At 41.7% G+C, this 26,143-nt stretch overlaps 1 protein-coding gene across 30 annotated transcripts in view; it reads left to right on the top strand.

Annotated features, from left to right (window-relative positions):
• ABLIM1 (actin binding LIM protein 1) overlaps positions 1-26,143 on the top strand; it is a 2,317,257-nt gene that overhangs the window by 438,065 nt on the left and 1,853,049 nt on the right. For all 30 annotated transcript variants that reach the window (XM_044055908.1, XM_044055914.1, XM_044055911.1 and 27 more), the window contains exon 3: positions 12,083-12,266. In XM_044055908.1, the coding sequence (XP_043911843.1) occupies positions 12,083-12,266 (184 nt within the window). The remainder of the gene's footprint in view (positions 1-12,082; positions 12,267-26,143) is intronic.

Below are 26,143 nucleotides of genomic sequence, written 5' to 3' on the forward strand. Positions count from 1 at the left end.
TAGCTCTGCACAGTGCTAGGCATGTGATGTCATTTACTACTAGCCCTGCACAACGCTAGCCATGTGATGTCATTTACTATTAGCTCTGCACAATGCTATGCATGTGAGGCCATTTACTACTAAATCTGCATGGTGGTAGACATGTGATGTCATTTACTACTAGTGTCACACAGTGCTAAGCATGTGATGTCATTTACTACTAGCTCTGCACAGTGCTAGGCATGTGATGTCATTTACTACTAGCTCTGCACAGTGCTAGACATGTGATGTCATTTACTACTAGCTCTACACAGTGCTACGCATGTGATGTCATTTACTACTAGCTCTGCACAGTCCTAGGGATGTGATGTCATTTACTACTAGCTCCTCACAGTGCTAGGCATATGATGTCATTTACTACTAGCTCTGCACAGTGCTAGGCATGTGATGTCATTTACTACTAGCTCTGCACAGTGCTAGGCATGTGATGTCATTTACTACTAGCTTTGCACAGTGCTAGGTATGTGATGTAATTTACTACTAGCTCTGCACAGTGCTAGGCATGTGATGTCATTTACTACTAGCTCTGCACAGTGCTAGGCATGTGATGTCATTTACTACTATCTCCGCTTAGTCCTAAGCATGTGATGTCATTTACTACTAGTTCTGTACAGTCCTGGACATGTGATAACATTTACTACTAGCTCTGCACAGTGCTAGACATGTGATGTCATTTACTACTAGCTCTGCACAGTGCTAGGCATATGATGTCATTTACTGCTAACTCCACACAGTGCTAGGCATGTGATGTCATTTACTACTAGCTCTGCACAGTGCTAAGTATGTGATGTCATTTACTACTAGCTCTGCACAGTGCTAGGCATGTGATGTCATTTACTACTAGCTCTGCAAAGTGCTAGGCATGTGATGTCATTTACTACTAGCTCTGCACAGTGCTAGGCATGTGATGTCATTTACTAATATCTCCGCTTAGTGCTAAGCATGTCATGTCATGTACTACTAGCTCTGTACAGTCCTAGGGATGTGATGTCATTTACTACTGGCACTGCACAGTGCTAGACATGTGATGTCATTTACTGCTAGCTCTGCACAGTGCTAGGCATGTGATGTCATTTACTACTAACTCCGCACAGTGCTAGGCATGTGATGCCATTTACTACTAGCTCCGCACAGTGCTAAGTATGTGATGTTATTTACTACTAGCTCTGCACAGTGCTAGGCATGTGATGTCATTTACTACTATCTCCGCTTAGTGCTAAGCATGTCATGTCATGTACTACTAGCTCTGTACAGTCCTAGGGATGTGATGTCATTTACTACTAGCACTGCACAGTGCTAGACATGTGATGTCATTTACGACTAGCTCTGCACAGTGCTAGGCATATGATGTCATTTACTACTAACTCCGCACAGTGCTAGGCATGTGATGCCATTTACTACTAGCTCCGCACAGTGCTAAGTATGTGATGTCATTTACTACTAGCTCTGCACAGTGCTAGGCATGTGATGTCATTTACTACTAGCTCTGCAAAGTGCTAGGCATGTGATGTCATTTACTACTAGCTCTGCACAGTGCTAGGCATGTGATGTCATTTACTAATATCTCCGCTTAGTGCTAAGCATGTCATGTCATGTACTACTAGCTCTGTACAGTCCTAGGGATGTGATGTCATTTACTACTAGCACTGCACAGTGCTAGACATGTGATGTCATTCACTGCTAGCTCTGCACAGTGCTAGGCATGTGATGTCATTTACTACTAACTCCGCACAGTGCTAGGCATGTGATGCCATTTACTACTAGCTCCACACAGTGCTAAGTATGTGATATTATTTACTACTAGCTCTGCACAGTGCTAGGCATGTGATGTCATTTACTACTATCTCCGCTTAGTGCTAAGCATGTCATGTCATGTACTACTAGCTCTGTACAGTCCTAGGGATGTGATGTCATTTACTACTAGCACTGCACAGTGCTAGACATGTGATGTAATTTACTACTAGCTCTGCACAGTGCTAGGCATGTGATTTCATTTACTACTAACTCTGCACAGTGCTAGGCATGTGATTCATAGGTTCATAAGGTTCATAAGTTAGTATTAAGCTAACTGCCCTTGTGAGCTGTTTTAAGCCTAGCCAATTATCCTTTGTGAGACTCAAACCCTGCATCTTGGTTTGTAAGGCAAACACCTTCACCATTAGGCCACCCTCCTAACCCATGGGCTGGGTTATAGCTATAGGATGTCATTTAGTACTAGCACTGTACAGTGCCAGGCGTTTTTTCTCAGGTTTCTAACATGGTTATAGAACAATTTGTGGTTGCCTTTTGCCTGGGTGGTGATGTTTACTTTATTTCTGGCTTTGGTTGATTTGATCAGGGTCCAGAGTCCCCTATTAACCTTCGCAAGAGCAGTTTTTGCTTTTTGAGAGTTACAATGATTTTTTTCTTTTATTATGTAACCTGTCTATATTTGTGTTCCACCATAGGCATTTGTTTTTGAATTTCATATTGTGTTCACTTCTGAGGGTGGACTGGTGCATATATTCAGCTATTCCATGTGGGTAAAATTTGAAAATAAAGAATTCCACTTAGCAGTACGGTCACTGAGATGAGGATGATGAATTTGGCCAGGTCCTCACTTAGGTTCAAATTTGCCGCTGTATAATCTCTGAACACCAAAGTATAAAACGATACATCTGGCTTCGGTCTTAAGGTGAATGTTACTGATTTGTGGCCAAATTTGACCAGAAAAAGAGTTATGTGTAATAGGGAGCAGATGTTCCCATATTGGTAAGGACCACATAATCTGAGACTGGACTGCATACTTCTGCCCACCCCTAATGTAACTCCTTATTATACACTTCAGAACATTGTGTCCCAGTTTCAAACCTCTGATACACTCACACTCAAAGCAAATTTAAATCTCACACATCCAGACACAGATTTCCAGTTATGTCCCTTCCCCAAAATAATATGTTAATGCTGCCACCAATCAGAGAGTCTGCATGCCCTTCTAAAGAGATTTCCAATTATGAAAATTAAATTTCAAAATAAATGATGGCCATGATCAGAGCAGCCAGGCCTTCAAGGGGAACTGGGGCATATCAAACAGGTAGAAACACTCTCTAGTCTCTAAAGAAAAACACTATTTCCAGCTGCAATGTAAAGTAATAAAAACATGTAATAATAAGTAAAATGATTACAAGAATGTAAATTCATAGATTCATAGATTAGTACTAGGCTAACTGCCCTTGCAAGCCATTGTAAGCCTAGCCAATTATCCCTTGTGAGACTCAAACCCTGCACCTTGTGTTTGTAAGGCAAACACCTTAACCATTAGGCCACCCTCCCAACCCAAAATTGGGAAATTAATAACTTTCAATAAACACCAGAATTCAATCACCAGAAATATAAAATTAAACTGTAGGATAGAAGTCCATCATTCTAGAAAAATTCTATCCAAATAACTAAACTTTCCTAATGTAACTGGAAAATACAGTGCCTCATCTAATTAAAATTTAACCGCAGGGCAAAGGCAGGCTTACAGTTTTTGGTGAGTTCTCTTTTCTTCTGGTATCACTGTACAGCACTGTACAGCACTGTAACCAACTGAATTTCTTCGCAAACTGCTCAGCACTTGACTAAATGTACAGTTTAATAGTCTCAACTCTTATTTAAAAAAAAAAAATAACAGTCAGGTGTTTGAAAAAGTTCTTTTTCCTGTCAATCAGCTGTTCAAAAAAAAATCACCTAGCAACCCAGGAGATTCTAATGACATCACCTACAGTTTAGCTTATTCTCCACAGTACTTTAGAAGGTCTGTCTCAAACATGCGCAATTAGAAATATATCAAAACACTGACAGATCCTTTAACTATTCTGTTTAAACAGGGAAATACTCAACATTTAAAAAACTTATGTACATTTTCACAATTAGACATGCTAGCATACAACACAATTTAATCTGAGAATATACACAAATCTCCTGCCAGACATGCTAACACAGATGATAGTGTTTTCAGTTTCTTCACATATGGTAAGGAAAAACTAACAGTAAATAAGACAAGAAATTTAAGATTGTTATTTTGCCTAACTACTCTAAAGGTGATTTTTTTTACAGAGATAGAAATGTTGCTGGTGTGGGCCTGAACATCTGGTACGCACTGAAACCCTGTACTGATGCAATGCACTCAATGGTCTTGAACCAGGTGTCAGTTGTTATGCATACATGGACACTTTCCATTTTAAGGAGTGCTTGTAGAGCATGCATTTTTTTTTTGTTAAGGCTCCTAACATTGAACAGCAATACCTTTATGTTATCCAGATTTTGTTTTATTGTTTTGGAAGCTTTTGAGGGCTGACATCTCCTAAAAAGGCATTATATGGTGGACAAAGTTATAACCAATATATCAAAGCCTTCAGGGAAGAGGTACAGACAAGCCCTGGTAAAGTATTTAGGACTGTCTACCATCTTGTCCCAGGCTATTAAAGATTTAAACCACTTTGAAGGACACTAGAAGCTAAGCCAGTTGTTGAAGTCAATAATGTTTTGTTCATTTTGTAGTATCATTCTTAGTGGTGGTTAAATACTGTTCAAGGCTAGGTTCAAACTTGCCTCTTAATATGCATTTTGAGAGCTCTGTTATGTCTTTCTTAATAAAGTCCAGGGAGATGTAGTTCACGTAATTTACATGCATTTGTATTATGACTGTTATATGTGTACTTATGGTGCAACGACTTGATTGTCTGGATGGTGTGGTGAATTCTGGTAACTGATAAACAACTGATTCTGGCCCTCTCCTTGCACAGCCTAGTGAGTAGTGCATTAGTGCGCCTCACAATAAGTTTGCCTTATTGACTTTTGAATTCAGACTCTGTGACTCTTTGATGTATGCTTCTGGCTGAGTGCTGCTTGTGTTGCATGATTGTGAGATTGCTGATGGTACTTGTTTCGTTGGCTACATTTAGGAGGACTTTGTGGTTTAGATGGGTTACTTTTAAGAACCAAAGTGTATGTAGTTCTATGTGTTTGGACTGAACTGTGTGTGATAGATTAAGTATGGTGTTGTGTGGAACTTACAGCCTGCTTGATGTTCATCGTGCATACAGCTGCAGTTATAACAGATGGGTTCTCCTGCCGTCAGGCGGGTGCTCGGTCGGCCGAATTCCAAAGTCTAGGTCCGGCGTCGGTTGTCGTTGCTTCTTCCCTGACGTCAGTGTGACAGGGGTATAAAGGAACCAGCCGACGCCATTTTCTTCAGTCTTTCTTGCTGCGCGGTGCCCGAAGCAGAAGCAGTTCACAAGTGCCGGTCGGCCAGCTCCTGACATTACGAAAATTTTGAAACCGAAGTCTTCTTGAAAGCTAAGTACCCCGTTGGGGAAACTTTTCTTGCCTCAGACCAATGTCAGACAAAGTTAATAATTGTATTTCATGTGGGAAGCAAATACCACATAAGGATTTCCATTCCCTCTATATTCCTTGTTTAGGCCTAGACCACGACGTCTCGGTCTGTCGTTTTTTTGCTACATTCAACAAACGCACCATTAAGCATCGGGCGGAGTTCGCCCAGCATTATTTTGGCAAATCATTTAACTATATTATGTCGTCGGATACTCCGACTCCAGTTTTGTCTAAAAAGCGCAAAGATAAGGACCGACACACGAGGTCCGCGGCCTCTACCGACACCACGCCAAAGCCGACTACACGTGGTCCGGTTCTCAGCGAGGCGCCTACGCAGCACCTGACTACCGACGACACTTCATTGGCGGTGTCTCCAGTGCCCGAGGTCGCAGGCTCCTCGGCCAACACCCCGACTACAGATACAGAAGCCACTCTTGGCATTGAATCTCAAAATGTGGACAGGTCTACCTCCTCTCAAGGTGTCTTCAGACCTTCCTCTTCTTTTTCCATCAAGGCTTTCACTAAGTCTAAAGCAGTCCTGCATTCTAAGAGACAAGCTACACATGGACCATCTCCAGGCCCCATGCCTAAAAAACAGATGCTTAAAATGGCTGAGGATTTAATTACTCTTATCAGGGGTTTTCAACCCCCACCGGACAAAAGGCCCAGAGTGGAGGAAGAATCCCCTTCCTCTGATCAGGGCTCCATTATTTTAGAGCACTCTGATGATCAGGAACATTCTTACTCCCCTTTTGAAGACTCTGATGCAGAGGAGTCCATTCCTTCTGTATCCCCCCCAGAGGATTACTCATTTGGGGAAACTTTGCATACCTTAAGGGAACACTTCCACTGGGAAGGCCAAGATTATTCAGATTCCAAGAAAAGGCTTAGGGAATTTCTCTTGCTTCCTCAGCACAGGCCTCTGGCTATACCTCCTGTCTTGGACATCCTAGATGATGTTTACTCGGAGGCCTGCCTTAACCCGGATTCTCTACCTTCAGCCCCAGTCAAGCCTGACAGGTACTACAGGGTTCCTGATTCACACCAATTTCTATACAAAAGCCATGCTGCTGACCCAGAAACCATCTCACAGGGCCCCAAGGGAATTAAGGCCTCCACTGCTAAAAATCCATTACCTTCCGAGAGAGATTCCAGATCCTTAGAAAGGTGGGGAACAAAAGGTTTATACCTCGGCTACCTTAACCATAAGAGCATTAAACTGTCAGTTCCATTTGCTAAAATACCAACAGTTTTTGTTATCACAGTTGAAAAGTAAAATGTCACAACCTGAACAACCAGACTTGAAGGAGTTGCAGGATTTGATGCATAGTGCAGAACAAGTGGGTAAGCATACCTTAAAATGTGGTTTTGATGCTCTAGAGGCATCATGTAGAGCTGCTGTTACAGGATCAGTCATACGTAGACATGCCTGGCTCAAGGAACAAACCTTGCCAGATCATGTCAAAGCAAAATTACTAGATGCCCCTCTACAAAAGGATGTATTATTTGGTGCTAATGCTGAGGAGGTATTAAGGAAAATGGAGGAAAAGGCTAAATCAATGCAAACTGTGAAAGATTTTCTACAGGTACAACCTCCACATTTCAGTAGAAATTGGCCTTCCAAAAATTGGTCCTTTCCAGCCACGGACAGACCCCAAAGAGGCGCCTGAGGGGCAGAGGACAATCCCAAGGATCGTTTAGAGACAGATAGTGGCAAGCTCATACACAAAGAGGTGGTGAGGATAACTCGCAACCATTCAGAAAGCAAGCCCAATGACTTTCCCCTTTGCATGCCAAGCAAGACTCAAATGGCAGCACCCTTATGAGGAAAACTGGCATTATTTTCAAAAAATTGGCATATTGTCACAAAAGACAAATGGATCCTGGACATTATAAACAGAGGCTACAGATTCCATTTTCACACCCTTCCAAAAGTGAGAGGCATGCCAAACCTGCCACACAATCAAAGGGCAGAGGCACAAAGGCAAATTACAGATCTCATAGACATGAAAGTTATTCAAGAGGTACCTACGCATGAACAAGGTCAAGGTTTTTATTCCAGACTATTCCTGGTACCAAGGAAGGGAAAAGATTGGAGACCTATTTTGGACCTATCCATCCTAAACACATTTCTACTCGTACCAAAATTCAAGATGCTCACAGCAGCTTCCTCCCATGCTGGGCAAGGAGTCTTGGCTGGTAACATTGGACCTCAAGGAGGCATACCTGCATGTCCCAATCAGACAAAATTGCAGAAGATACCTCAGATTTCTTGCAGGTCCAACCCATTATCAATTCTCTGCATTGCCCTTTGGCTTATGTACTGCACCCAGAGTATTCACGAAATGCCTGGCATCAGTAATTGCCTACTGCAGACTTCAAGGGATACAAATATACCCCTATTTGGACGACTGCCTGATCCAAGCGGACAGCAAGCACATTCTTCTGAAACATCTGGCTTATGTAATAATGTTGAACTCTCTGGGATACACAGTCAATAAAAAGAAATCAAGACTAATACCCTCTCGGAAAATAATTTTCCTGGGTGCCAACTTGGACACAAACACCCAGATGGCCTACCACACGCCAGAGAAGCAGGGGCAACTAACTCAATACTTCAGAGCACTAGCAAATTGCACCAGGCTGACTGCAAGGAAAATCCTGCAGGCTCTGGGATTCATGGCATCTTGCATCTTACTAATCCCATGTGCAAAGCTGCATATGAGGAAACTTCAATGGTACCTGAAAAACCTATGGTCACAACACAGCCACAGTTTGGAAACAATAATACCGATAATTCCATGTCTACAAAAGGAATTTCTGTGGTGGGCTCAAGCATGCCAATCAAACACAGGTCTTCCATTCAGCAAGCCTCAAGCAAATCAAGTCATCACAACAGACGCCTCGGACTACGCCTGGGGGGCGCACATGACAGATCGGTGCATTCAGGGCAAATGGTACCAAAAAGAAAAGCACCTTCACATCAATCAAAAGGAAATGCTAGCAGTAAAAAATGCTATTATGGCTTTCAAAGACCTTCTGCAACCAGGTCAACTATTGATAAGAACGGACAACACCACAGTTATGTGGTACATAAACAAACAGGGAGGAACACATTCATACCCCCTATGCAGACTGTCCATGTCACTTTGGAACATGGCCTTGGACTTGCAAATCGAACTACAGGCACAGTACTTGCCAGGCAAGGAAAACACGCTGGCAGACAACCTAAGCAGAAATATGACAGATCCACACGAATGGAAGTTGCATCCAAAAGTTTTTACATAGAAAATCCAAGCATGGGGCAGGCCAGGCATAGATCTCTTTGCCTCCCACAAAAATCACCAATTGACAAAATTCTGCTCAAGGATTTTCCATCCAAAGGCCTGGAGAGTAGACGCTCTCTCTTTCAGTTGGACATCAATGACAGTTTATGCCTTCCCACCTCTTCCTCTGCTGCCCAAAGTTCTATTGAAAACCAGAGCAGACAGACCAAAGATGATTCTCATTCCTCCAGACTGGCCAAGACAACACTGGTACCCACTCCTGAGGAGCCTGACGCATTCCCCACCATGGACCCTGCCTCTAATGCCTCTTCTCCTGACTCAGCACAGCTTCAAAACTCTTCACAACCAGCTAAAAACACTCAATCTAGCCGCATGGAAGATTCCTTAGCATCACAGCAGACCCTCCTCTCCTAGGAGGTGCAGGATGTCATTTTGGAGGCCAGAAGGCCGTCAACTAGAAAAGCTTACTCCGCAAAATGGAAACGGTTTTGCGTCTGGAATGAGAAAAAGGGCCAGGATCCTGGAAAACTGAATTTACCTTGAATACTACAGTATCTAGCTGAGCTGCTAAGCAGTGGACTTTCATTCTCCTCCATCAAAATCCATGCCTCAGCCATTTCTGCAGAATACAACACTGATCCACCCTTATTCTCTCACCCTCTTTTAAGACAGTTCCTCAGAGAGGCTAAGAATCTAAAACCCCCAAGGAAACAACCAATACCTGCTTGGGATCTCAGTTTCATTCTGGAAAAACTGACCTTGCCTCCCTTTGAGCCAGCTGCCTCATCAGATTTGCAATATTTGTCCTGGAAAACAGCTTTCCTTCTGGCTATTACCTCAGCTCGTAGGGTATCGGAACTACAAGCTCTCATGGCTGTGCAGCCTTTCATCATCTTCCATCAGGACAGAGTTTCCTTACGAACCAATCCGTCCTTTATGCCAAAAGTGGTATCCAAGGTAGCTTTGAATCAGGCCATACACTTACCTACTTTTTATCCTAATCCTCAAAACAAAGGGGAGAGATTACTACATTCCTTGGACATCCACAGACAACTGCGTTATTATTTGGACAGAACAAAGCATTTCAGAAAATCAGAACAGCTCTTTGTGTCCTATGCTATAGGAGCTCAAGGAAAGCCAATTTCCAAACAGACTATCTCAAAATGGATAGCCCACTGCATACGCTTTTGCTATTCCTTTCATGGCAAAACAGTACCTACAGGCATCAGATCTCACTCCACAAGGGCCACAGCTACCTCTGCAGCTTTCCTCAGAAGAGTTCCTACCAAAGATATTTTGGAAGCAGCCACTTGGAGTTCTGTGCATACCTTCTCCAAGCACTACCACCTACCATTTTTACTCCAAAACTAGAGCAGGCTTTGCCACTGCAGTCTTGCAGGGCATCCTGGCTCCTCCTAGTTCCACCTAGTGCCTACCACCCCTTTCTTAGCTTTGGGATTCTACCCATCTGTTATGACTGCAGCTGTATGCACGATGAACATAGTACAGTTTTGTACCTACCATAAATGTAGATGTTCGAGTGCTAATACAGCTGCAGTCCAGGCTTCCCTCCCTCCTTCCCCTCTTGGGACAGGCCTATTGGCTAACACCTCCTCATACAACCTGATTGGGGTATTCATTTATGGTGTATTTGCTTGCAACTACTATACTTTGATTATATTGCATTGCTTTATTACACAAATTTATGTATTGCCTTCCTTCTGGGGGCACCTGACATCTGGGGCAAGAAAAACTGAAGAAAATGGCGTCGGCTGGTTCCTTTATACCCCTGTCGCACTGACGTCAGAGAAGAAGCGACGACAACCGACGCCGGACCTAGACTTTGGAATTCGGCTGACCGAGGATCCGCCTGACGGCAGGAGAACCCATCTGTTATGACTGCAGCTGTATTAGCACTCGAACATCTACATTTATGGTAGGTACAAAACTGTACTTTATTCATAGTGACTTTATATGAGAGTTTTGCCTCCAATAGTATTAAATAACTGCATCTCTCACATTACATGTCATTTTGTTTATGTAGTAGGTGTTTGTTAGTAAACATGAGATAATTGCTGTCTCGCGATGCCCATTTCAACCAAGCTAGCTACAAGAAAAGGTTGGAAACTGCAAATCCATGGTTCCAGGTGCTTACTGATGTGGACTAATAGTGTGTAGTGCCTGTGACGTATGCATTTGATTACTGGAAGTGCTATCTGTCTGTTTGTGGAAATAGTGCTGGTCTCAGCACAACTGCATGCAGCTAGAAGTCAATGATCTTTAGCTCCTTCTTTCACCAGAAACAAAAAGGTAGCATTAATCCCAAGCTACTTCCCTAGATGTAATATTTATGTAGATATCATTTGCTATAGTCTTCCCTTGATAGATAACCTGGATAGAACCTTCAGGAGCTGGATGCAACAGCAGCCAAGCTGCACAAAGGTCCTGAAGGGGCCCTCACCAAAACTACAACCAGAATACGCACAACCAAATTGGAGACCTGCAGGCGTCAAAGCCCCTCTGCTCTTCTTCTCTCACCAAAAGCAAAGGAGTAGCATTAATCCCAAGCTGGATCCTAGGAAGCAACTTTCATATTATTGAATGATTGCTAATTTCTAGGAAGGTTGGGAAATAATGTCCTTTTGCTCTTTCACTCACCAGAAATACTGTTGCAAAGCTGATTCCTGAGAAGCAGTTCCTTGATCCTTCAGTGGTTGAGAGTATAGTCCCAGATGTTACAGATTTTAAAAATAAGATGGAAAAAAGAATCAATATGAATCAATACTCTGTTTTGGCAGAGTTTCAGAGGGAAATAACTACTGAGTAATGACAAACTGTCCACATTTGCATACTCTGTATTTACCAATGCCCAAACATCAAAATGATAGTTTCCCGAAATTCCTCTTCAGTGCAGTTTGGTGTGTTAAGTTGCAAGGGGTGTGCAAGGTGAGCATAGTGGATGATTGTATTGTGTATTTGTATATTTGTGTTTTATTTTTGTTTTTTTAGTACATCCAAGATGTTGATACTTGTATTTTTTCTTTAATAGTGTGCTGCCTTCAGCTTTAAGTATTGATCAAGGGTAGTGAAAGTGATGATGCAGTCTGTAACCTGCTGTTGAAGTTGATATTCACATTTTAGCCTTTGTTACTACCAGACAGTAGATTGTGTTCAGTGTTGTCTTCATTACCTTTAACAAGAGGTAAGTGATTTGAAATAAAAATAACTTGTTTGTACAATACCATGAAATGAGTTCAGCAGGCTTGAAATCAGTTTATAGTGTGTTGCACATAACTCAGAATCGAAGATATCATCTATTAGTCATTGCGTTGTTTTGTAATTCTGTTTGCTGTACTAGTAATACTAACATTTGATTCATGTTTATGTCTTTGCAGTATGTGGCTGTGACTTGGCACAAGGTGGCTTCTTTATAAAAAATGGTGAGTACCTGTGTACTCTAGACTATCAGCGATTGTATGGGACACGCTGCCATGGCTGTGGAGATTTCATAGAGGGTGAAGTTGTAACAGCCCTAGGAAAGACGTACCATCCAAATTGCTTTGTCTGCACCGTCTGCAAGTGAGTATTTATTTTGTTGAGTATTTGTCATTTGTGTAATGTAAAATCTACAGTATTATGTGGCATAACTCTACTGCAGAAGCTGAGGACATTAACAAAGCCTTTAATGATGCATGAATTGCTGATGTGTTTGCTCTGGGTCATGTGTGTCTGGTCCAAAGACCCTCTTCAGGCATGATCTGGTCATTAGGCAGTGAAAGACATTTGCATACAATGAAAGCTCAGTTAGTATATATTATTTACATGGCTCTGACAGCACAAATCAACAGTTATTCAGATTGTTACTATCATTTAGTAGGAATGAGTGTCTGTACGGCTGTCATTGATTACAGTTTATATTATTTATATCACAGTAACTATAAAAAGTATTGTAATGTTAACATGTTTACTCCTTTTGAACTTCAGTGATTGTATTACCTTTTTTATTATTTTATAGTGCTTAATTATTTCTCAGGTCATCCAACATTGTGGTGCTAAAGATCATAATAAACTCAGAGCATGTATAAGCATGTTATTTTATGGCAAATGTAATACTTCCCACACAGAGACAATATTAGTCATAAGGTGTGGTGTCATAGATGTTAAACACATTGTGCAGAACTAACATACATAAAAAGCATAGGAAATATCAGCTGTCCAGCGAGGTAGCCCGAGTGATATATTACTGCACAGTAAGAAGATATACAGCTGGTGTGCACTACATATCCTGATGAGTACACACTGTGAGTAACAGTGCTAATAAGATACACTGTTTATTAAACTCACCTGACAGTGCTTTACAATATCATTACTGAGGTGTGATAATTAATGTGCTTCTGTAGCAGCAGAGTGTACAGCATCAATACTATAGTGATGACATTCCACACACCAGAAAATGCACATGTAGACACATGCACATACACACCGACATGAATGCACACATACACACTTGGAACCCCACACGCATGCACATACAGTCACTCATACACAGATACATGCATGCACTCATTCAGACACACACAGACACACACACACACACACACACACACACACACACACTTACTCATATACACATGCACACACTCATACATATACACACACACGCACACTCACACTTACTCATACACACACAAACACACACACACACACACACTCAAACTTACTCATATGCACACACGCGTACACACACACACACACACACACACACACACAGATACCAGCATACACACGCACACTCGCACTTACTCATACACACACACACACACACACACACACACACACACACACACTTACTCATACACACACACTGACACACACGCACACTCACACTTACTCATATACACATGCCTGCACACACACACACACACACACACACACACACACACACACACACACACAACCACACACACACACACACACACACACATGCACACACTCAAACACTATGCATTCAATATGTGACATGTCAGCTGATGTCACCTGTACAGAGATAACATGGATACTACCTCTGTTATCACCTGCACAAAGGTAACATGGATACTCTGTCACCTGTACAGTGGTAACATCAATCTACCTCTGTTATCATGTGTACAGAGGTAACATGGATGCACTAAAATGAGAGTTAATGCTCCAGCTCATGCTGCACAGCTCATTAAGGGCCCGTTAATTAACATGATAGCAATGCCAGTCACAATAATGATGCCTGAATGACACAGCAGCTGGTAAGCAGATTCAAATTAGAAAATTAATGAATGGCATACAATCCTGGCTTTGCTTTTCAGTTTATCTTTGGAGCTGTCTAATGCATTTCATATAAACACATTGTGTGTGTGTGTGTGTGTGTGTGTGTGTGTGTGTGTGTGTGTGTGTGTAAAAGGCCAAATCAGAGGCCTAATCAGATAAAGGGCTGTCAGCAGCAGATACTTAAAGCTACAGATGTTACTGAGATAGAAATAAATAAATAAAGTGCCAAAATCAAAAGCAGGAGAAAGTCACTGACACCAGTTGCCTTTTATGGATGAAGAGGAAGAACAAAGACATGTACCTGTATTTGTAGGTGAAGAGCCTTTAAACTTTATTTCATTTTAGTGTATTTATGAACGTGTTCTTGGTTTGGTAGAAGTGCAGATAAGTGATGAATATTTTTAGAAAGCATAATGGGAGGATGATACCTTAAGCAGGGCCAGAGACAACATGGTCAGAACAGACAGAGTTGCAAATGAGCAGATGAACTCTATCACATGGACACATTTGAGTTGAAGAAGGACATGCTATACAGGTTGTGCGAAGACAAGCAGTAAATGCTGCACAGTTCTAAAACATTTTAGAACATTTGTGATGAAACCACATGTAGCCCTATTTTGGGAGGACACTTGATCAAAGCTTTAGCCTCAGCTAGATTTTTATTGGCCTGGTGTAATTTAAGGCTTTGAGGACATATGTCCTACCTGCTGAGCCGTGGATTTTCTAGGTCCATTAGTATATGTCTAGTAATGGCTTACAATATATTCTAATGATTATTGATAATATTGATAAGTTTACTAAAGCGGTACCCCTGAGAAAAGCCAAGTGTATGATAATAGGCAGAGAATTAGTGTTACTTTTCTCCAGAGGCTAGGTTCAGACCCTGTTGGATAGCCAGTTGGCTCACGGACAGGACCCAGGAAGTTAGAACTGGGAAGTCCACCGCTACAAACAGGCCAGTCACAAATGATGTCCCTCAGGGATCAGTTCTGGGGCTACTCCTTTTTGGCATTTACTTCTTTGAAGTCAAGGCCAATGTCAGTAGCCTCTGGCTGAATAAATTTGCAGATGATTACAAATTAGGAGATGTCATTGAATCCCACAGTGACACATATGTTCTCCAGGAAGGGCTGGCACAGACAAACAGCTGGTGTCAGAGTTATGGACTAAAACGAAATGCCAAGAAATGCATAATAGTATCCTTTGGGAAGTCATTCACCCCTGATAACTATCATATCAACAGTACACCCCTTAGAGCTGACCGAGTAGTCAGGGACTTAGGGACACACATAGGCAGTTATCTAGCCTTTGACCATCATGTGTCTACAGTAGTGAGGAAATCATTCTGTGTTGCACACAAATCATTCTGTGTTGCACAACCTATAAACAAAGCTATGGCATCTAGGTCCAAGGAAGTCATTGTTGCACTGTATTCAGCATTCATCAGACCTATCATTAAGCACAATGCCCCCTTTGGTATGTACCTAACAAGGCATATCTAACAATTAGAACATCCACAGACATTCTTCACTAAAAGAATACAGGGTGTAAGTAACATATCCTTTGCATACCTTCTCAAGGCCCTATCCCCATATTCTGTCTCCTACAGGCTGTTGAGGGGAGATCTATGCCTGGCATACAAGGAATTGTTAGACCCCCCCCCCCCACTCTGATAGACCTTGTACATTTCTGCAAAATAAACAGCACCAGAATTACCTGTTCTAAAGTCTTAAACCTTGCCTGTGATATAAATAGGACCTGATGGAGAGACAGGTATATATTCCAGAGACTACCCATTCTGTGGAAGAGGCTCACCATCCATGTGAAACAGAGTACCTCCGTAACCCAATTCAGTTGTAATTTGGACAATTGAATGGGGAACAGGAAATTCATCCCTGGTTTGGCACATATGTCTCTAATGGGCACAGGCAGCCTGTAAATGGTTCATCTGCGAGGCCCCTGCTTGTAAATGTTTCATCTCCCAAGCTCCAGCTTACACTTATCAAGGGTACCAGAATTTGTCAGAGATTTGGGATGCATGGCAAGGCTTAAAAAGGCCCTTGCTGCTGTTAGCCTAGTAACCCTCTATAAACCTATGAATCTATGTGAGGTAGTTCCAAAGAAGTTCTTATGCACCAGGGAACCCCTAACGCACCTTGGCCAGTGTTGTAAAATAAAACAGTTAAGAAGTTCAGTGTAGCACCCTCAAACTGATGGGTCAGTGAAGCACAAATTTGTTAAGAAGCACATCAAACAGGATAGTAAGATGCCATATCAGTTACTTCCCTACTTTATTTTTGCTGTAAGAGAAGTACCCCATCTGAGCTGATGTATGGAAAACATTCCAGAGGCTTGCTAGACATAACAAGGGAGAACTAGGAAGAAGATAAAAAAAAAACAATTTAAAAGTATGATACCACATTTTACAGACTTGCAGGATACATTCAAAGTTATTATGCCAGCAGCTAAGAAACATAAACAAAAGGCACAAGTGATACAACTGAGCATACATAATGAGAATCCAAGATACAAGCAGTTTAAAGGTATTAATATTAGTTCCTTTTGATGAAAGTAAGTTACTAGCAAAATGGCAGGGTTCCTGTGAGAAAGCAGAGGAAATGAACAATATGAACTACAAAGTAAGATGACCATGAAGGAGAAAACTGGAGTTGATTTATCCCATAAATATGTTCTAGGCTAACTGCCCTTGTGGGCTATTTTAAGCCTATCCGATTTCCCTCAGTGGTGAGAATTAAACTCTGTACTTTGTGTCTATGAGGTAAACACCTTAACTGTTCTGTCATCTTCCCCTCCTATCGTGGAAGGAAGCTGAAGCTTTTGTAGTCAGTTTGAAAGCTGACACCAGTATTATAGTACCACTGATCTCTGTTTTGTGGTTCATGCAGGTGAAATCTTGTTTAAAGTCCAGAAGTGAATAGCAAAAAAAAAAGAAAGAAAAAAATGACGGGGATAGAGTTTGTTTTAGTACTGAAACATTACCAGATGTTTTATCTTAAGATGATGTAATACATACCAGAGTCCAAAACAAAAGCAATATGGGAAGAAGAGAAGTAAAAAAAATGCTTAAATTAGGAGTTACTGAGGAACCCCAAAGGAAAGGAACAGTCTAATCTAGGTTGTTCCCCCATCCAGACTGGTCCGTAAGGTTCTGTAATGATTTTCGAAAAGTGAATGAAATATCCAGAACTGACACATACCCAGTAACCAGTGTACGTAATCTCACACAGAGATTAGGCAAAGCAAGGTTTTTGACCACCCAAGATTTAACTACGGGGTACTGGCAGACCCTTCTTACCCACAAAGATAAAAAGAAGATGGCATTCTCCACCCCAAAGGTGTCTTTCATTTTAATTTCTTACTGTTTAGCTCCTGCCAGTTTTCAAAGGCTCAGGGACATAGTTCTGAAACCTTAAATGTGATACTCATCTGGTACCCTGATACAGCAGTAATTTATTCAGAAGATTGGAAGTCACAGTTAGCCAAAAACAAAACATGATGGACTCTTTAAGACCTGCAGAACTTACAATAAATGTTGCCAGAATAAAGCTTTGTATCACAAAAGTCATATAGTTAGGGTATGCAGTTGGGAAAGGGGTAAATCTGTAAAAACCTGGCCTGTAACCAGTACCAAATTACAAGTGAAAACATCCTTAAGGCTAACTGGCTGTAACAGATAGTTCATGCCCACCTTTGTACCATAGCTTGTCTTCAGATAGGCTTTAAAAAAAAGTAAAGCACCTCTTCTGATAAGGTGAATAGCAGAGACAGATGAGGCTTTTAACTAACTGAAAGCTGTCCTATCTTCAGAGACAGCCCTAGGTTCCCTGACTTTATTAAAATTTTTATGGTATATGCAGATGTATCTGGAGTTGATTTAGGAGTTACTTTACCTCGGTAAATAGGTGGTGCTTAAGCAGAAAACTATGTAAGAAAGAGGCAAGGTACTCTGCCATGGAGTGAGAAGTGGGCACTAACTGCTCTGCAGTATTACTTACTAGGACATAGCTGCACTCTGGTAACTGGACATGCACTCCTGCAGTGGATGTACAGTGTCTCTATCAGAACAATGAAAGCACATATGTACGACTACATAAATGTCGACACATAATATGCAAAATTTGTAAAAAGCGAACGGCCACATAATCAAATTTTTTCCTAGTGAAAAAATTCACGTGGCTGTTCTGGAGAAAAAAAAAAAAACATTATGAGGTGGTAAATATACCAACTCTGAGCTCGCACTATAGCGAAGAAAAGGGCAACTCCATGTAGTTGGCCAACTATCTCCTTGCCCTGTGACACATTCATTGAATCGCTTAAATGCAGTTCGATTATTATCAATATTAGTTTGTCTTAGTACCATTGTCCTAAGAGCATTTTATCCCTTTAAGAAAGATTTTTAAATTAATGTGATTGCTCTAATTAATGACTGTTCTGTTATTCGGTTGGCTGTTTGCTATTATGTGTTTATTACTTTTAATTTAAATAATAATATGTTTGAATGCACTTTTATCACACCGAGGAAGGAGTAATCGGAAAGCTTTGTATTTTTGAACTGTGCTTTTGTGTTTTGTAATAAACCTCTTGGACGTAACTTTGCCATTTTTTGTTTGCTTTGGATCCTACTGTGAATGGCAAGTGCATTGGCTTTTGTTTTTGTTGACTATATGCTTTGGCTTCCCCATGACCCTGAAATGGATGAAGTAGGTAATTTAGAAAATGAAGGGATAAATATTTCAGTGACAGAAAAGCTCCATTTTCAGGATCATGTAAATGATTTTGATTTATAATGGAATGACTGCTACTGCAGATATACTCTATACATGTACTTCATTACTGATCCTGAGTAAAAGTCATCTACCCACCTAATATGTAAATTGAGTATAAGGCAAGATGCCAGACTAATATAATTTGTCTGTAAAACCACACATTCAGTACCTCTGTTTAAAAAGCCAAATATTCAGTACCTCTGCATAAAAAGCTGTTAAGCAGTTGTCCTTTTAAAATGTCTAATACAATTTTCAGAGAATTATATAAGGATACTTATATGCAAACTGTGCATAAGATTGATATTTTCTCCTTAGGGATTTAAACATAGCTCATTGATGCATTGTACCCATGTCACTGTACTTTTCACTTCATGGATTGGCATGTTTATAGTGCCAAGAGTATTTATTTTTCTGAAGAGATATTAATGAGGGTGTTTATTTTTTATGTAATGGCAACTCATTGCAGTATATTCTGGCTATGCAGTGCATTCCTCAGCCTGATGAGAAGTCATATATCCACCTCGATGGCAATTAAGTATAATAGATCCTGGCAGCTTGGCACCTTCTAATGGCCATGTACGCTCTATTAGTAGTGCTTTCAATTCAGACAGTATATAAGGATGCTCAGTTACTAAGTGGACCTTGGCAACATAATACATTCTGATAACCACATAGACCTTATGTATTTCATTGTGTAAGTGTAGCTCTAAAATTACTTGACATTTTCTAATAACATTTTTTAACAGCAACTATGGATATTCATTTACAAAATTTACATAGGTTATGCCTTTAGGAGCAGAGCCAATAAGACAGTTGTATTTAATTTTTGAGTGCAATTCATTCTTCACAGTAATGTTTTTTTATTTTCTAGGTATGAATATTTTAGCTCTTTGAAAGCAACCCTTTCATTGTGAAATGTATAGTGCTTTTTAGTTCTTTTGGTAATATTGATAAATATGATCACACTTGCTTAATGTTGGACAAAATGAATAGACAAAAATAAGAGTGATCGTACATAACACCAAATTACTAAAACATTGAACAAGTGAAACATTGTAAAAGGAAAACAATTTTTCCCTACCCTTACACTAAACCACATCCATAACACTAGCCTCCAATTTGACTGAATAGTGGCAGTGTTACAGGAAGGGTTATTTAAAGCACATTGCAAAGTTAGAGTCGGGGTGGGGCAAGTTTAGGGTCAGCATGCATTACTAATGGGGTTAGGGGGCTTTGCCCTGCCCAAACATTAAAGTAAGAACATAGATGCCAGTACTAGTAGAATGACAAGCATTAAAGCAAAGCTGCCCAACAGAATCATAAACAATAAAATGTGAGATAACAGAACAAGGAATCAGACATTGCTGCAGGTTATGTTACAGAGTGTACAACACCCGTGTAGTCACCATCATCTTCTGTGGCATAGTTTATTGACTCATGTCAGCTAGATTGATCATCACCAGGTTGATTGACTTCAACAGCAAAAGTGGAAAACACAACACGCATGTGATACAAGCATAACCCCCATCCCACCACACATATATAAATAGGTTCTGTGTGTATGTTGTAGGTTTGCAGGTAAGGCATATTCTTCAAGAACTCCAAGGTACTGTGGTTTGAAAAGTGAGCCACACGCATGTGATACAAGCATAACCCTCATCCCACCACACATATATGAATAGGTTCTGTGTGTATGTTGTAGGTTTGCAGGTAAGGCATATTCTTCAAGAACTCCAGGGTACTGTGATTTGAAAGGTGAGCCACACATGGGCAAAGGCACGTCTTCCTGATCCACACCTCTGTGGACCACTGTGGACTACTGGGAACACTTGACAATAGTCAGTCTCAAACATACTCACTATTCACTCTTCAGCACCTCAAAGACTCCCTCAAGATCTACCTGCTTCTTAACAAACAAATACTACAGCCTGCTTCAATGAAATTCTGTACAGAAAAGCCTCTTAGCATATACCTTGACCGCAATAACAAAGTCACATGGGTGCTCTAAAACAAAATGATACTGTTTAGATAATCAGTTGCCAAAACTATGTTTCCATTCTCAAACCATGAATCCTCCATATAATCCAGCACATGGACAGTAGACTGTGGAAAAGAGGGTTACAAGTCAGCAAATGTCTCTGGCACCATTGAGGGTTGTAGACAAATGAAAACCACTAAATACTTATCATAGGATCATAGGAAGTTACTAGGCTATTGGCACTCAGGCCCTTATTAGCCAAGAGTTTAGCTCATGTATAGACAAATCAGCACCCGATGTCCCTGTCCAGCAGGGACACGGGTGGAATCCCAGGGATGTATTTTTTTATTTCCCATCCAGTTATCCAGGTTGTGCTTAAAAGGGGTAAAAAGGTAATCTGCTTGACATGGAGAGGGAGTCTATTCCACAGATGGGGAGTCTGTGGGACACAAATCTGTCCCGCCAACAAGTCCTATTGATGTCACAGACCATTAGGCCGTGTGTGCGGGTTACTCGAGTGGAGCTTGACTTGCGGATATGCAGCAGTCCCATCAAGGCGGGGTCCGAGATTGCCTTGTATGCCAGACAGAGGTCACCTCTGAGAAGTCTGTATGAAACAGAATAGAGGGATAGGCATTTTTGCCTATCTGTGTATGGTAGATTTTTGAGGCCCTGGATTTTCCTGGCGAGGAACCTCTGTGGTCTTTCCAGCTGCTGCTTGTGCTTTGTGAGGTACATGCCGAATGGGGCATTGTACTCAATAATGGGCCTACAGGGATGTTATGACCTCCTTGTCCCTGGATGAGATACCCTTACTTTTGAGGTGGTCCATGTAGAAAGCTTTCCGTACAATGGAAGCAACATGGTGGCCAAAAGTCAGGTTGCTATCAATCTGGGTGCCCAAATCCCTCATGATTGACTGTGTGCTTAGGACATTGTTAATAGTGTGATAATTTGTGGGGACATCACCCTCCCCAAAGGGGATAATGATGCATTTTTTTGTATTCAGCCTGAGGCCATGTTTTTGGCACCAGTTATTTGTTTGGGTGAGACCCTCTTGGAGGATGTCCACATCACTAGGGGAATTTATGACAGCACCCAGCTTGCAGTCATCTGCAAACTTGATCAGCCATAGCCCATTGGATTTGGCCTGCACCTCAGAAAAGTATATCCCAAATAACAGAGGCCCCAAGACCGAACCCAGGGGTATGCCACTCAATACGGGTCTACTGCTTGAGGTGGCTTCCCCTATTTTGACTAGGTGGATTCTATCAGCGAGCTAATTAGCTATCCATCTGGTAACATACAGATTGATGCCTAGTTGAGAGAGTTTACCTATTATGCCTCAGTGGGGAATAGTGCCGCAGGCTTTGGCCAAGTCAAGGTAGGTGGTATGCACTCTCTTCCACTTGTCCATGGCTTTGGTGACTGCCACAAAAAAAGTCGACCAAATTTAACAGACATGACCTCCCCTTGATGAAGCCAAACTGTGTGGGATCGAGTGTTTGGAGGTTGCCAATGTCCTGGTTAATGAGGTCCATGATAATCCGTTCCATGGCCTTGCAGATCAGGCTAGTTAGGCTGATGGGTCTATAATTTCCCAGATTGGTGGACGCTCAACCTTTTTGTAAAGGGATGACAGTGGGTGTCTTCCACTAAGCTTGGACAAAGCCAGTACTCAAGCTTTGGTCGAATAGAGCGCCTAATGTTGCCGCAAGCTCCTGCCTGAGTTCATGTGGGTTGCAGCCTGGGATGTTATCGGGTCCCATGGAGGCTGTATTTTTTGCTTTTGAGAGAGCAGTGATGACCTGATCCCTAGATATAAGGGGAAGGGGCAGGTACTGGGAATGTCCTGATTTACTGATGGGGGGACAGAGGGGTGAAATTTTCACTGAATCTGTCAGCCAGCAAGTTTGCCATATCTACAGCATTTGTATATGTGGTGTCCTTGACCACCAGTTCTGAACAGATCTGGGTGCTGCCTTTGAGATTGCAGACATATGTGAAGAACGCCTTTTGATTGTCTCTAGCAGATGTGGCCAATTTGGACTCGAAGTTTGCTGTGGAGGATTTCACTAGTGCTCTTATTTGCTTGTTTAGGCTAAGGAGAGATTACTTCCAATTGGGCACCTGCTCCTTCTTTGTCCTGGACAGCAATTTTTCTTTTTGTTATGGAGTTTATTTATTGCAGATGTCCACCAGACAGGTTTACTATTCCTTGCGGAGGATGATTTATTCCTGTCAGGTATTCTTGATTCCATGCATCTGTATAAATGCTTGTATAGTAATTTGATATAATTTTGGATACTGGTGCCAGTTCCTAGAGAGGGGAGGGGGCTGTGAAGCTGTTTATACCATCCCTCAGGAGGCTGTAGTCAGCTTTGGAGAAGATTTTTTGTTTGACATTAGCTAGAGGGGGGGTCAGGGGAGATGCTGACTTTGAACGTGACCGCTTTATGTTCAGATCTTACAAGGGAGGATGATACTGCAGGGATGCTGCAGTGATTACTCATGTTGGTTAATACCAAGTCCAAGATATTATCACCTCTTGTGTGGGTAACGACTAGCTGTTTCAAAGCATTTGCATTGACAAAATCAAGGAATCTGTGGGCATTTGTGTCCTGGCATGAGTAGTTTTTTCCCGTCTATGTTTGGGTAGTTAAAATCACCCAGGTTCAGGGTAAAGGGTTGAATCTTGATAGATTCGAAGAGGTCTAGATAGACAGTTTGAATATCTTGAGTCAGATTTGAGGGCCAGTAGCTAGCTATGATTCGTATAGGGTTCTTGTCAATGGTTAACTGCACCTGGAGTGTCTCCTGTGTGTCATACTGTTTGACCAGCCTGGAGGTGTGTATGTCTTTAATATATATTGAAACTCCACCTCATTTGGCTTTACTACCCACAGTTTGGGGTCTGAATGTATGATAGGATGAGTAACCAGGTATGGCTGAGGTGCTCTCTACAGCTTTGAACCAGGTTCATGTGACTGCGCAGATGTCAGCATTTTCCAGGGTTAAGAATACTTGCAATGAGGACAGTTTCATGTTTAGACTCCTAGCGTTTAGTAGCATGACCTTTAATTTGGGTTTTGTTGAAATGTTTATGTTGGTAGTTTTAACCTCATCGCTTTTTCTAAAAAAGGCACTATGTGGGAGGTAAGTGCCTTTGCCAGAAGCCTGAAGCCCAAGTGAGACAGATGCAGACCATCTCTGGGAAATCATCATGGTTTGCTGATCATATCTTCCCAGGCTGTCAGGTATTGGATCCCCCTGGAATGACACCAGAAACTAAGCCAATTGTTAAAGTCAATTATTTTCTGTTTGTATTGAGGCATCAGTCTGGGTGACGTTAGAATGCTGCTTAAGGCTAGGGACATACCTGCCTGGGACACATATTCAACGAGTTCAATCATGTCTCTCTTCATGTAGTCCAGGGAGGAACGTATCAAGTCATTCACACCAACATGGACTATGACAGAGTCATAACAGTATCTGTTGTTGAGAGACTTGAGTGCGTGTGTGATATGGCAGTTTCTGGCCCCTGACAGACAACTAACCGTGACTTCCTCCTTATCCAGCCAGGTGAGAGTCGCATCTCTGTGTCTCACAATAGAGTCTCCTATGACTATTATGTTGGGTTTATGGTTAAGCTTTAGTGGTTGTGAGAGACAGGTGTGTGAACTATGCATAGAATGTGGTGTGGAGGGCTGTGGAGATTGTGTGTGTTTTTGCCTCCGAGGTTTTTGCCTCGGAGGTCTCCTTTGGGTATGTTTTTGTTGAGGACCTCCACTTATGTGGGTGTGTGTGGTGTTTGAGGTATAGTGATTGCGTTGACAACCTTTTCAGTGCCAGATATACTGGCTTGTGAGGGAGAGAACATGGACTCTAGCTTTTTAATGTAATTGCATCTCTAGCAAATTATGTTCCTAGGTGGTAGTAGTAGGTGGTTATCTGTGTACATAAGGCAGTTGCTACACTGTCTCAGGATGCCCATATCAACCAGACCGGCAGGAGAAACTGTAGGAAATTGTTCATTGACATTTTACTTTCATTTTCTGTTAATATCATACATCTACAGACATCCATGTCTCTGCAGGAGTCTATTTTAGTAGACCGACATTTCACTTACCTGACTCTCACATCGCCAAGATGAAAGTACTGACAAATCCAGAAGACTGACATCCGGAACACTGACTTTCCACGTGAGGTAAGTAGCTGCTTGGTCATCCTGTTGAATTTTGCCCCTTACCCCCGGGATAGTGCCATCTCAGAGTTGATATATTTAGTTAGGGAGGTGTGGATTTAGTTTTGTTCGGTTTATTTATTTTTTTTCGGGATGGCAAAGTGGTTACTTACCTCGAGTGGTAAGTTGATGTTCCAGATGTTGGTCTTCTGGGTTTCTTGGTCCTTTCGTCTTGCGGATGTGAGAGTCTGGTAAGTGGAATGTCAGTGTAGTGAAGTAGATCCCTCTGCAGATATCTCCAGATATATTGTGAAAAACTGAGCAGACTGCTTTTTGCTTGTGAATGCAAAACATTGTAGCACACATTTTACAGCAGCTGCTTCACAGACACAACTTTAGGGTCTGCTGTTAGGTTGCCGTCCCCTAGAAGTTGTAACACTGCTATTCACATAATGTTATAGATCCTGTGACTCATAAGCATGGGAACTAAAAGGGACGTGACTAATAATACAGTTAGTATTACGCAGTGGTGGTGCTGTGGTAGTGTTGTCGCCTCACAGTAAGACGCTGTCCGGTTCGATTCTCAGCTAGAACGTCTTCTGCGTGGAGACATGCCTGAATGGGCGTACCTTCGTTGAAGGTTGTGCGTCAGGCCTGGCAAGCCGGTACGTAAAAATCAACTGCCAATCATTAGCAGACCGGAGTTCCACTGTGGTGACCCCTAACCGGGAAAAGCCGAAAGACACAAACAAACTAATAATACAGTTAGTAGGCAGGAGGGCATATGTTGTGTACAGCTGGGGCATTATACACACTCTCATTGCAAAGGTGCCATCAGTCAGACATTCTGCCATGCACTTAGGTCTGTCATATTGGCCATGGTTGTAAACACTAGAAACTCCACCTATCCATAAATGTCTGCATGGTATTTTTATAAAGTTACCCAAGTTTATAGGCCTATGTACTGTTCACAGACAGACCACCTTTTTCATTAGCCCTAGGACTTTTCCCTACACAGTCTGTGGATACTTCTGAACTGTACCCACTATAAGGAAAGGGTGTACGTGACATAAGGGACATGCATGTCATAGTTTGGCTGTACTGGTGGCCTTCTTTCACAAATACATCAGCAGACTATACTTGCTGACTTCCCACTGTTATGAAGTTTTGATGTAGTGACACCTTATCACAGATCAGCAGTTGCCTG

This window comes from Protopterus annectens, chromosome 14.part0 (assembly GCF_019279795.1).
Source record: "Protopterus annectens isolate FY-2018-M chromosome 14.part0, PAN1.0, whole genome shotgun sequence".
Lineage (NCBI taxonomy): Eukaryota > Metazoa > Chordata > Ceratodontiformes > Protopteridae > Protopterus > Protopterus annectens.